The sequence below is a fragment of the Leopardus geoffroyi genome, chromosome B3, assembly GCF_018350155.1.
Source record: "Leopardus geoffroyi isolate Oge1 chromosome B3, O.geoffroyi_Oge1_pat1.0, whole genome shotgun sequence".
Lineage (NCBI taxonomy): Eukaryota > Metazoa > Chordata > Mammalia > Carnivora > Felidae > Leopardus > Leopardus geoffroyi.
In genome coordinates, this window is record NC_059337.1 from 126003424 (window position 1) to 126017004 (window position 13581).

Consider the following 13581-nt stretch of genomic DNA (forward strand, 5'->3'; position numbering starts at 1 on the left):
GATCTCTATTTTAAGGGCAATCAGCCAAACTAATCATTTTAAAGAAAAACTGTGGACTCTACAAATTTTCATCCACATGTAGATTCAAGTGTTATATCTGTTAATAAGAATTTAAAGGACGTTCAACTGAATATTTGATCTGAATGAATATAAGCAGATCTTGTTCATGAAAGCTAGAAAAGTTATGGCTCCTCAAAACCCAAACATTCTGCTACTCAATGTTTCTAAGTCTTCCCCTGAAATCTTACTTACCAAAACCATGTGTGCTATCAGGTTGCCCCCAAGAGCTCCAAACGTGTAATACACGAGGGCCTGTGAAAGAACAAAAGACACTTAACTGATCATAGGCACACACTGACCCAATTCAAATTGTTGCACATGATAAAGTTTTCGTATTATTACCTTTGCCTGACTTGAATTGACACCAAGTCCAGAGGCATAAAGAAAGCCAAGGGCCTGAAATAAAATGATAAAAGTAAGAATTCTTCCCTAGTGGAAGTGTATCCAGCAGAGACATGGTTTTATGAACTACGAAAAGACGCAACAATCTTTAGATGCTGAAAGACTTGAATCCCCAAGTATGTACAACTATGGAATTAAAGAGACTCAGAAATGCATTCAAGGTTTTACACAATGAAATACAACTTTATTTTTATTTTTATTTTTATTTTCAACATTTATTTATTTTTGGGACAGAGAGAGACAGAGCATGAACGGGGGAGGGGCAGAGAGAGAGGGAGACACAGAATCGGAAACAGGCATCAGCCCAGAGCCTGACGCAGGGCTCGAACTCACGGACCGCGAGATCGTGACCTGGCTGAAGTCGGACGCTTAACCGACTGCGCCACCCAGGTGCCCCTGAAATACAACTTTAAACAAATAGTCTACCTTGAAGATTAAAGACAACTTAGTAAAATATTAACTATAAAAACAAAGCTGAACACAAATGTGGCTTTTACTTTATCTTGATCAATAGCTATTTTGAGAACCAAACAGCCCCTATAATGATATAATGATCAACACATAACCTAGCAAAGGAGAAAACACAATGAAAATGGTAAGAGACTACCAAGATAAACTATCCTAGCAATAAAAAGGGGCAGCAAGGGTCAAGTTGAAGGGGTCAACAGAGAAAGGTCACTTTACAATGCTAAAGCACACACACTTTTTCATTAAAAAAAACAACAACAAAAAAAAAAACCCAAAACAAAACACCCCAACCAACCAAAACATGTATTGGTAAGGTTCTAATCTTTGCCTTCTGAGGACAATCCTTGATGACACGAAAGCATAAGCTAAAGTTAGAAAGGCAGATATATCACGTGCCAGTGCTCATCAAAATCTATGAGCTCTTTTATATTTCCCAGCCTCCCTTGTACTTGGGTGGGGCCACATGTCTAGGATGCGGCAAAAAGAGATGTGAACCATTTTTAGGTGTGGCCATTAAAAACTTTCCAGAGAATCCTCCAGCCCTCACTTCTCCTTTCATGATGGCTCAAAGCCGTACGTTTCAGACGGTTGCAGCTATGTGGCAGAAGCAGCCCTTGACTGAGTCACCATCTGGAAGACAGGACGCAGGCAGGGGAACTGCACCGACCCTGGCATGCACAAGGAATAACTCTCTGTAGTGCTGAGCCACTGTGATTTGGGGGCTGTGTCTGTTACATCAGCTAGAATTAATTACCACAGAGAGAGTGTTTTGCAATGTACAACATAAAGCACCGTGGCACGGTAAGGTGCTATTATTAGAGGGAAAAGATGCCTTAGAAGAAAAACCATACTTCAGAGCCAAATGTATCTACAGATAAAGAATGTATGTGTGAATTTTATATAAAATGACTTAAAGAAGGGAAAAAAAGCTTTGAAAACAAAGGAGGAACAGTTAACATATAACCTGTTTATAAATTAAACCACGACCATGTTAGAGCTGCAGACTGGTTAGGTATTTGGTCCTACAGAAAACGATGGTCACAATTCCTGTTATTGTTTACACAGTCTGAAAACAGATCTCCTCTGTGACTATTTATATTTAAGCATATCCCATACCTTCAATAAACCTGAATTATTGAGAGCATATAAAAGAAATGGGGTGGCCCCCTAAATCCAGCTGTCAATCTTACTATTACCAAGGGGAATTAAGCAGGTATCATGTACCAACTGGTGTGATGCAGTCTGGGATACAGAACATCCCCCATAAGGCAGTCTGGGCCAAAAGTATTTTCCTTGTGTTCATCAGCCTTTAGCTGTGACATCCTCTGTAGGAAACAGAGATGAAAAATGGGTCCTGTTTCTAACACAGATAAGAGAGAAAAGTGGGAACTGTGCTAGCAATAAAGACCAAATATAAAGTGTAGTCCTAGGCTGGATGCTGCTTTGGACAAAACAAGTATAAAGAAAATGTTTTGGTTCAACACCCTATGAATACTGTGTGGGTATTACATTTACCAGAGTGAAGCAGTGAGGGCTATTCACTGGATGAGCAAGTAATGGAACAGAAGACTGTGCATCTCGTTTTAATAAAAAATTCACAGTATAAATACACAAAGAGAAAGGTCAAGAAGGGTGTGCATGCAGTAACATGTTACCAATGTTCAGATCTGGGTGGTACAGGTAGGATGCTTACTTTCTTAGTATTTTTTAATTTGTATTTCTAGTTTCCTATAATGGACATGTACTATAATGAACATTTAAAAAACCACCAAGATTACCAAAAGCTGCAGCATCTGAAGTTTGGAAAAAGGGCAGTGGGGAGTGACTTCAGATAAAAAAAAAAATAATCACCTTCATGTTTCACTCTTTACAGATTGAATTTAGAAAACTACAAATATAATTGTGGTAAGATGCAACCTCAAGAAGGCCGTAGGTGACCACAAGTGTTCTCAGACTAAGGAAAAAGACTGTCTGAGAAGACTGGTAAAATGATCTGCTGCAAAATTAGTATTTAAAGATATTCTACCTCGCAGCCATCCTTACTAAAGGAAGGCAGACCATAGAGAGTAAACTGCTGTGAAAATAAACAAGTGCTGTGTGCCAAGAGATTCTGCCGTGGAAGTGCACTTACAGTTTGTCCCTTAGGAGAGCCTTCCTCAGTCAGTTTCTCAAACATCTCTTTAGCTGCCTGGATATTCTGTGTCAGGTAATCACCAAACAAAAGAGCATATGACACTCTCTCCAGGGCCTTGGTATGGTTCATGCCTGCTGCCTTTTGAAGATACCGATAGGCTCTTTAAACATAAGCAATTAAAAAACAAAACAAAACAAATTAGCAATATTTTGGAACTACTATTAAAATATATATACATATATATATATATATATATATATATACACTTATATATATATATATATATATATATAAATATATATATATATATATATTCTGACTGGCTGGCTCAGTCAGAAAAGCATGTAACTCTTGATCTTGGGGTTCTGAGTTCGAGCTCCACATTGGCTGTAGAGATTACTGAAATAAAAAAAACTTGAAAAAGTTTTCTTTTTTTTTTTTTTTTTTACAAAAGCTAAAATGCAGAAAAATTAATTTCCCTGTTCTATAGAATCCTTCTGATATTTGATTTCTACTAAATTGTGTTACTTATATATGTAGAAAGCATTCTGGCTACTTTTGTTTTTATATAAAGTACCAGTTCTGTTATTCCAATATTTTAGAACAGTCTAATTTTAAAAATTTCTATTAAGAAAGTTATCTAGATTTGCAATGACAAATTATAATAATGTGGTATCCAATAAATAACCCAATGATAACCATGGCAATTTTCTTTTAAAGTCTTTGCACAGACTATAACAAAAGTCAGCTAAAACTAAAAGTAAGGCACATAAAATGTTGGAAGACAGTCAACTCATCTCATATTCTTTCCAAATTCCTAAATTCTAGTCTTTGTCTGCAAGACAATTACAAAGCAAAAACAAAAAAACAAAACACCTAACAACAATTCCTTTTGTTTTACGTCATTTTGAAATCTGAACAGTGTAGGTATTCTTGGCTCTCAGAAACCATTACAGCTTTAATCAGTTCCCTTTTGCTTATTGTTCATTCTTGTGACGAGTATTTATAATGTTTTAATCCCAATGAGCTGAAATCTGATAAAAGTAGTGGCCCTAATATCCATATTTCATAGTAGGTTTTCTTATAGTACAACTTAAGAAATCCTGTCTTTGGGAGTAGACTTCAAAAAGAAAAAAAATACCACACTTTAGCTTTTTATCTCAGTAATGGCCTGTGTTAGGGGAGGAATGGACTTGGTAGTGCTACCTACTCTCGTTTTTGGCTTTTCTTATTGCTTCCATTGAGGATTTTCATCCCAGTCTGGTACATCACTTCTGCTTCCTGCATTTGCCGTCTTTTAGCAGCCTCTTCTTCAGCTAAAAACAAAATGTCAGATGCTTTTAAATGTATTTTAATTTTATACCAGTTATGTATCAAACATCAGTATATATTTTCTGTTGGGTAGTCATACAAACACAATATTTCACTATTTCCAAATCTGACTTTAAAGACACATGGCTTTTGTGTGTGGCCTTTATCTGACAAAAGAGGACTTAAAAAAAAAAAAAAACAACTCATTGAAATCACTTTCTTGTAAAGAAAGCAATTATCAACCTGTTTTTGGAAGGTGCTTTCCTGCCAGTAATCATAAAACTTTTTATATAATTCAAACTAAAATTCCAGGAGGGCCTTATGATTATATACCAAGGTGAGCTAAAACCAGGACAGAAGAAGAGTAAAAAACAATAGTCAGAAAAATACTGTTGTAGTCAAAGTACTCTTTAGCCTTACCTGAAAGGTTGCATCTTTATAAGGAGAAGATATCTGACTAATTACATAACAAAAAATAAAAAGGATTTTTATTAAACAGAGATCTTGATTTAATATTCAAGTTCTCTGTACTTCCCAGTGTAGTGATATAACACTGGAAATCATAGCATTGGTATAGATGTCCCAAATTATTTTGCTACTATACTGGAGCATTTTAGCAGAAATCTAGAACTCATCAAAAGACATTTGAATATTTTGTTAGGAATATTTATAGAAATAGAAGAGACTACTTCTTGTAATATAACAACAAAATTTGATGTATTAAACAGGAATACCTAAATCATACTGGCCCACATCTGAAGGTCGACTATATTTGGTGATATCTCTAAGGAATGCCTAAATATTCTATCAGAACCAGTACTTTGAAAATGTTACCTGGTAACAAAGGAGGTATGTTCAAGGTTTTCTGTTGTTCTTTGACAGGAAGTTTTACCTGAAAACACGGCTTGCCTTTAGAGGCAATACTGACATTAACGTTTTAGGCAGTTAAATATACTGTATCTACCAAATATTCCCTTAGCCAGCACATTCCACTCAAAGTTATTTTAAAAAGGTATTATTTTTCTTCTAAGTGCTATTAATTAACCTTCAACATAATGTTCTGTTTCCGTCATTGCCAAAAAATGTTTTACATTAATTAATTTAGCAGCCTGCCGAGGGTTTACGGGACAACCTGTGCACACCAACGGAAAATCACCTCTAAATAAAACACGAGTGGGATCCACCGCCCAGGTGACAGCCTGGAAGTAAGTACACCGCAAGCTTCCTACTCATAAATCTAGTCTTTAGGACCATAACTATGTCATCAGCACTGACCACTTCTGATCAAGGTGGGAAAAGGATGGCTAGAAAAAAGCCTTAAAAATGTTATGCAAGACCTAGAGCAATGTGGACACGCCTCCTACTGAACAATACTTACTTTCACAAAAGCCCCACTTTTCATCTGCCTTGTAGTCATAGGTTGTAGCACACCATAATCTGCCATCATCCCTCCCATCTGATGTACATTCATCGTATTCCTTATCCAGGAACAGGAAAGGGAAGTGGCAGGGCTCCCCATGTGCTGTGCCTTCGATAGCGGTCAAAGCTGAAAAGATAAGAACTCTAAACATGAAGAGCACCTCTGGTATTCATGGATTTAATACTGTGCATTCTAATGATTAGAATCTGAAGACAAAAATACATGATTTAAAATAAATGGGGAACATGAAAGGGTCAGCATCAATTTTCTGTAGGGACGATTTAAGGGTGGGTCAACTTAGTGGACGTGGCTGATTGACTACCCAGCTCTGTATCTAGCTTAGAATCTCTGAAGGTCTTGAGAGATGATAACCTTGGAATGTTAAGAGTCTACTGCAAAACTCCCAGCTAACTAGTGAGCAAAAAACAAGGCAAATGCAACCGAATTCCACTGTTCAGCACAACTCTTTTTTCTATCTGAATGTTGTAATTCAATTTCTTTAGTAGTATAAAGTTAACAGGTAAAGTTAATCACTCATGTACACCTCTGTGATCTGACAGCATTTTATCAGAGTACTTATCATACGTGCTGAGGTTCTTTCTTTCCATATTCTAGCTTCCACTAGACCCCAAGCTTGTTAAAAGTAAAGACCATATCTCTAATTTGTTCTTAAGCTCTGAGTATCTTCTCGGTGCTGGAAATTATGCCAGGTGCTGGAAACGAGGTGGAGCAGAGGCCTCTGCTACACACAACTTACCGCCTAGCAAGGAAGAGAGACTTTAAACAAAAGTATGATCTATGTTATGAAAAGGAAAGCCTCCCCTGTCAGGAACTGAGGTTTATACTGAACTTCACGGATATGTAGGAGACGAGGGTGGATGAACTGCTTCAGGGTGGGGTGGGAGAAGTATTATAGACAGAGAGAACCTTGTGCACTGAGAATCAAATGAAAGACAGCATGGTACAGTAGAAAAATTACAACAAGTTCAGTATGTCAGAACATGCAGTGTGAGTGCCAAGGTGGATGAGAGAAGAGGCTAAAAGCTAAAGTGGCCTGAAGAAGCCAGAGTAGGAAGGCCCTGACAAATCTAATTAAGGAGCCTGGACTTTATCCTGAGAACAATGGAAATTCACTTAAGAGTTTTAAACAGGAGTGACATGCTCATATTTGCATTTTCATTAAGAGAGTGGAAAATGGAATAGAGAGAAACAAGGCTGGATGCAAGGTGACCAGTTTAAAGGTTGTGACAGCAGTCTAATTGAGAGGTAATGGTAGCCTGCAGAGGACAATGGAATGAAAGAAGTGGATGTACTCAAGTGATCCAAGGAAGTAGAAACAGTATCATTTACTGACTAGGTAGATGAGAGGGGAGAGGAGTCATGGAACACTCCTAGGTATTAGGCTTCAGGAAGTGAGGAGATGGCTGTCTTCACTAAGAGAACACTAAAGGAGGAGGTTATTGGGTAGGGATGAAACGGATCAGGGGCAAGTTAAGTTTTGATCCTGCTACATTCAAAGTGACTACAAAAAACAAAAACAAGATGTCTTAAGACAACTGGAGGAAGTTCTCCAGTTCCCAGATATACTGGAGGCCAAGAGTATGCATAAGAATGCCAAATGAGAAGTACAGGAGAAGACCAGCGGGCCAGGGTTGAGCCTAGAAGCATACATGGTTAAGTGTGAGTACATGTCAACTTCCACTAGTTGATTTTACATGGAGAATTTAATTAGGCAGCAGAGCTTAGTGATTAAGAGTAGAGATTCTGGAGTTAGAATGCCTGATTCAAATTCTACTGCTTATTAGCCATGCACTTTGAGCAAATTATTTAATTTCTTCATTTATCTGTAAAATTATTTGCAGATAACTGCCTTATCTACAAATAGAGATAATAGTCCTTGCTGCATAGAGTTATTCACAAAGATGAACTGAAATAATACATGTAAAGGACCCGTCATGGTGCCTGCCACTTAAGGTAATAAGCATTCAAGAGATGGCAACTGCTATTATTACAGGCACGCCTGCTCTGAAAGGCTAGAAATGTGCTCTCCTTCTTTCCAGGGCAAAGAAGAGTACATATGAAGATACTAATTTGAAAACTATTTTCAGTGAGTTATAAGAGGCAAAATAAGGGGTGCCTGGGTGGCTCAGTGGGTTGAGCATCTGACTTCAGCTCAGGTCATGATCTCACAGTCTGTGAGTTTGAGCCCCGCGTCGGACTCTGTGCTGACAGCTCGGAGCCTGGAGCCGGCTTCCGATTCTGTGTCTCCCTCTCTCTCTGCCCCTCCCCTGCTCATGCTATGTCTCTCTCTGTCTCAAAAATAAAAACATTAAAAAAATTCAAAATAAATTTCAAATGGTTTACCGGCAGGTAAATGTCATTCACTATCCTGATAATTACTACCAGGGACAAATACTTTGACCTGTCCATGTTTATAAGAAATGATCTTTAGTACAGAATATAAGGTGTGCTAAAGTGTCCTTTAGTAACAGCCCTATAGGGGTAAATTTAACTACAGAGTTTGAAAAAGGCACTCCTATGCACTGCTACTAGATTCAAATTTGCTTGAGAAAAATAGTATCTGCAAAACAGTAGTTTGTAAAGATAAAAGCAAAGGATTTAGTTTTGCAAATTTCTCATCTTAGGAGCTTTTACACTGCCAGTAAAGACTGATACTGTATCTATAAGTTTAGATAAGTGCTCTATTAATAAGACAACTACTTAATCATGCTGCTTGTTTGAAGCTATCTTGCACTTCCAAGCCTACAACAGTAAGTAGAATTTAAGTCAAATATATTTGTAGTAGAAAATAGTTGAAATGCAATCACTTAATCTTAAAAAGCTATCAAACATATAGTGTTGAACCATATACTGTTCATCAATTTTAGTAAACACCAAGACAAAAACTCAACCAACCAACAAACTGAGGGTTGATGGGGCATGGAAGGGAGGGGAGGGTGGGTGATGAGTATTGAGGAGGGCACCTTTTGGGATGAGCACTGGGTGTTGTATGGAAACCAATTTGACAATAAATCTCATATTAAAAAAAAAAAACCAAAAAACTCAACCAACCAACCAACCATCATCAAAAATCCCCAAATTACTAAAATCAAACCCAACTACAGATGATTCAAAGTAAACCCTACTTGAGATAGAGCAAATGGTATAGGCCAAATAAAGAGGTATTTACTGTGGAAATACGGTACAACAATCTCTTAGGGAAATTCCCAATGTTATATAATTTATTATAGAGACTGTTTTCACCCAGTGCTGAGAATTCTAACTACAGCTGAGAAATGACATGTTAATGAAGAAAGGGAGGGAGGAAGGAAGGAAAGAGAAGCAGACTATGCAGGAAGGCCTTGCTTTAAGGATTAAAACAATTTTCAGAACAAGAATGAAAGGTAGTAATATGGAAAATGAAAAAACATTAAGATAAGAATTCACAAGAGAACTAATTTTAAAGGAGAAAGACAAACAAGCACTGGCCCATGTGCCCAGAAGAAAGTGACAGGCTTCATGACACTTAAGTGACAGGCACAATCAGAAACCATACAGAGTAAAACTTGCTCAGAAGCAATTTAAGAGTGAGCTACTTAAGAGTGAGCTTCTCTGAATAATGGCTTTAAAGACAGTTCTTAGAGTTCGAACAGCACCCGGTGGAGTGCTTTTCCACAACGATGGTCTCCTAAAGGCGTTTTCTTGCACAACTAATTTCTTGCACACCCCAACAAAACAAAATAAAACAATGAAATCTTTTCATTGAAGTCAAAACCTGCTGTAGGGAATGACCTATGTTTCCTAAGCCATCTATCTTCTGTTACGTCTGATCACTAAATTAAGGTTTTATTTCCAGCCACCCCCATGTGAGTGACAATGAGGTAGAAATGCCATCCTATTACTCAACCAACTTGCTTATTTCAAAGCCCAACTTAAGCATGATTTATCAAGTTTAAACTCAGTTCCTTCTGTGCCATTTGAAATAAAGCAAGATGCTCAACATTTGACTTAATTTTTTCTTTTTTAAGACTATCCGGATAACGTGTTTATTGTTGCAGAGACAATCACAGCGATAGGAAAGAATACAAAATTAAAGAAAAATCACAGTCATCTTTGGCTACCACTGCAAATTCCCTTTTTTCTCCCCAGGTAAACAAACCACTGTTACTAGAAAAGTAGTTCACTTTTCTCTTTCACTTACAAATATATAGGGGGAAAAAAGTCTTTTCTTTTACAAAAGGGACCTGTGATGGTTAACTGTGTCAGCTCACTGGGCCACAGTGCCCAGATATTTGGTCAAAAATTATTCTGGATGTTTCTATGAAGGTGTTTGTGGAGAGTAACATTTAAATCAGTGGACTCTGAGTAAAGCAGATTACCCTCCATAAGTGGGTGGGTCTCATTCAATTAGTTGAAGGCCTAACAGAATACTGACCTCCCTTGAGCAAGGAAGAGGGAATTCTGCCAGCAGGCAGCCTTTGGTTCCATTTCTCTGGAGAACCCTGATCAATACAAGGATCATACTAAGTGAATTATTTGCAATGTGGCATTTTCACTTTACACTACTATTCTTGCAGGTGGCAGACTGCGGATTGGCTCACTCTTAACCCTTTCCTCACCTTCTGTAGAGCTAGGGATGGTCAAATGATTGTCTTGGTAGTTTTACTAGTGACTTCTAGGGGAGGTTCCTGCCCTTCTGATGCAGGTATCACTTCTTCCTGAGGACCAAGGAAGGTACAGCCTTTTGTAGCCTCCTGAGGTACAGCCACCATCAGTTGTGATCACATGGAACCAACATGAAGATGAAGCTAATTTACTAAGGAGATTGAATAGGAGAGAGAGGAGCTGGAGTCCTCAATGGCATGAGCCCTGAACAGCCTATGGAACCAAAAAACCCTCTGCTTTTGCCACTTTTTAACAGATTTTGTCATTTGCAATAAAAATGTTCTTTTTAAAAACTGCAAATATTCTATAATAGGAAACACCACAATGTAATCACTTCCCCTCTTGATGGCCATTTATTTATTTGTTTGCAAAAAACATTTACTGGGATAATGTGCAAAAAACAGTCACCACAGGGATGGCTGTTTTCCTCTGAAAGGTGGACCCTTGGCTAGAATCAGGGAACTTACATTTTGGGAGGGTTCCCACTACCCTAACTGATAAAAGTGACTCACTGGGCCTAAACTGTACAATGTGGTTTATGCTCAACATCTGTTTTCCTTCTGGGAACCTACAATTTTGGTACAGGCTAGGCTGAGAGTGATTACATGACTAGTCTGCATTAAAAATTCCAAGCACTGGGTCTCTAACCACCTTCCCTGGAAGGTAATATTTCACCTGTGTTGCCACACATGCTCAGGGAATTAAGTACATTCTCTGAGGAGTCCCCTGGAAGACTGCTGGAAACTTGCACCTTGTTTCATTTGGGTTTCGTCTCATGCTGATTTTGGTTTGTATCCCTTCTGCTATAATCACCCAAAGCAGTGAGTACAACTACTTGCTGAGTCCTCCCAGCAAATCAAGGAACCCGGGGTTAGTCTTGGAGACCCCAAGTCAGCTGGCATCAGAAGTAGGATTCGCTATGATGACCCCGACCCACTGAAATACGGTGAAAGCACTGTTTGGGAAAGGAAGGACAGCGGACAGGCTGCGATGAATCTTTGGTGGCCAGGTGGCTACAGGGTCATCCGTGGGGTGCAGCAGCTGAGCTGCTCTCTGTTATGAGACATAAATGTTACCTGTGGAATCTGAAAATGATAGATCCAACTCCAGGGGAGTGAGCTCACTGCTTCTGGACACATTAGCTAAAGTGATGCCTTTGGGTTTTATGCTCTCCTCCAGATAGGAGAAAGGGCTCCCGAATTCCCAAAGGTGAACGGGCCAAAAATGTTAAACGTTTACAGTGCTCTCTCCTCCAGGTGGGGTGGAGGGGCAGGATGGGGGGGTGGGGGGTGGGGGGCAAGAGGGAATAAAACCAGGTCCTAGGGCTGGAACAAAACTTCAGAGAAACCAGAAAGAAAAGGGAGGGAGGGAGCGCCCAAGCAGTTTTTTTGTTGTTGTTGTTTTTTCAGTCTAGCTGCTGCTGCAGTAGCCTCCCCTACTCCCCTTCCTCCCCTGCGTTCCAGCCTCCAGCCGGGATCTTCCCTGGCAGCTGTGATGTTAACATGTAAATGCCAAATTTATTTCTTGGCAGTTCAAGTAAATTTGCAACAAGGTAAAAAAAAGAACAGGAATTTCTTTGGTAGTTTGTATTTCATGGCTATCACGCTGGATGCATGATATAAATTGACATATAATGTTTAATACTTATAATTCCATACATGCCTGAGGAATCATCTTGATCAGGAGAAGCTGCAAAAAAGAAATGTGTTAGTGGGACACAACTTCCTTGCTTTTTGCCACCAGTGGGCGGGTTGGAATTTAAACTCCTTTGAGTATTGGAAACGGAACAAGTCTCTGTAATTGCTGGGTTTTGCTATGGAAGATTCGGATGTTTGCTTAGTGAAGCCCCTATAAATAGGGAGACAGTAAGAAAGAGGTGATCTACAGATACACACTTTTAAAGTTCTAAAGAACAGGTTTTAGCTGGCTATTGAGGGCTTGTGAAAGCAGAGGTCAGACCTTAGAGCCTGAAATGCGTGCCTGTGGGGATGGGGGTGGGGGGGAGAGGGAGAGAGAGAAAGGGAGGGAACTCAAAGGTTGACAACACAAAAGGTGTAGCAAAGTCACTTTGCATGTCACTTAGAATTTCTGGCCCTGCAGCATCTTGCCTTTGCTGCTGAAAAAAAAAAGCCTTTGGCTTTTAAAAAATCTTGAATTCACAGATCCTAGTTGCCTGGACTTGATTCTAAGCTCAAACCTGATGCTATCTGGGACAGGCTTCCAGCTCCAGTGTGAGCTGGACTGAACTGAAAACAGGAATAGGCTCATTAAACAGCTCGGATTCTGTGACCTCTGTACCTTAGGCCACCTTTCTGTGGGTCCCCACATTGTGAGGAAATCGTGAATGCTTGGGTCACATACAAATGCTCACAGGAAAGGAATTGTTCTTCGATGGGACTACCTGAAATCAAGCTGCTGACTGGCTGCATATTTAACTTGTGATTATTGCCCCAAGCTGTAATTTGTGAGAGGGTACATCACAGGAACTATGACCCTCTATTCACTCCTTACAGGTTGAGTGGACTCCGGGCATGTCTTAATTGTGTCTGGCTCTCCTGATAAGCTGCCATCTCCAACAAGGACTGATTACGTGACCACTTCCCTCACCTCTCCTGTGCACACACCTTAGTGCAATCTGATTATTCACTGCAGCTGTCCTCAGAGAAGGGTTGATCTTTTCTAGGCTGCTTACTGGTTATGTGATCAGGGCAAAAGGGGTGAGAAATTATGTAAACCTCTAAAACTTTTGAAAATTATGAAATTTTTTGAAAATTCAAGATTTTGTCCTGACCGATTTTTGAACATGGTGGTTTTCTGTCTCAGCTCTATAAAAATGCTCTTCTGAGAAGATGTTCTGCCCCTCTTACACAGAACCCCTCCAAGTGAAAGGTATGGATGAGACTAGAGGATGACTAAGAAAATACAAAATGATTGCTGAATGGAAACACTGATTTTGTAACAACCAAGGAAAATCAACTGAAACTCCTGCATTTGAAGAGGTATGAGTGAGGGGAGAAGGCATGATGATGTTTGTTTTTTGAAACTATTCCTGGAAGCTTCTTCCCCCTCCTTGCACCATTCCAAACTGTTTAGAGTGCTTTGCATTCAGAGTGCTGAGCCT

The 13581-nt window shown here is 39.2% G+C and overlaps 1 protein-coding gene across 1 annotated transcript in view; it reads right to left on the bottom strand.

Moving 5' to 3' along the window:
* Window positions 1-13581, bottom strand: part of SEL1L (SEL1L adaptor subunit of ERAD E3 ubiquitin ligase) — a 51746-nt gene that overhangs the window by 25423 nt on the left and 12742 nt on the right. Inside the window, exons 4-8 of the mRNA XM_045451774.1 lie at window positions 5754-5921; window positions 4275-4380; window positions 3062-3224; window positions 403-456; window positions 253-312 (exon numbers count right to left, since the gene is read on the bottom strand). Of these exons, the coding sequence (XP_045307730.1) occupies window positions 253-312; window positions 403-456; window positions 3062-3224; window positions 4275-4380; window positions 5754-5921 (551 nt within the window). The remainder of the gene's footprint in view (window positions 1-252; window positions 313-402; window positions 457-3061; window positions 3225-4274; window positions 4381-5753; window positions 5922-13581) is intronic.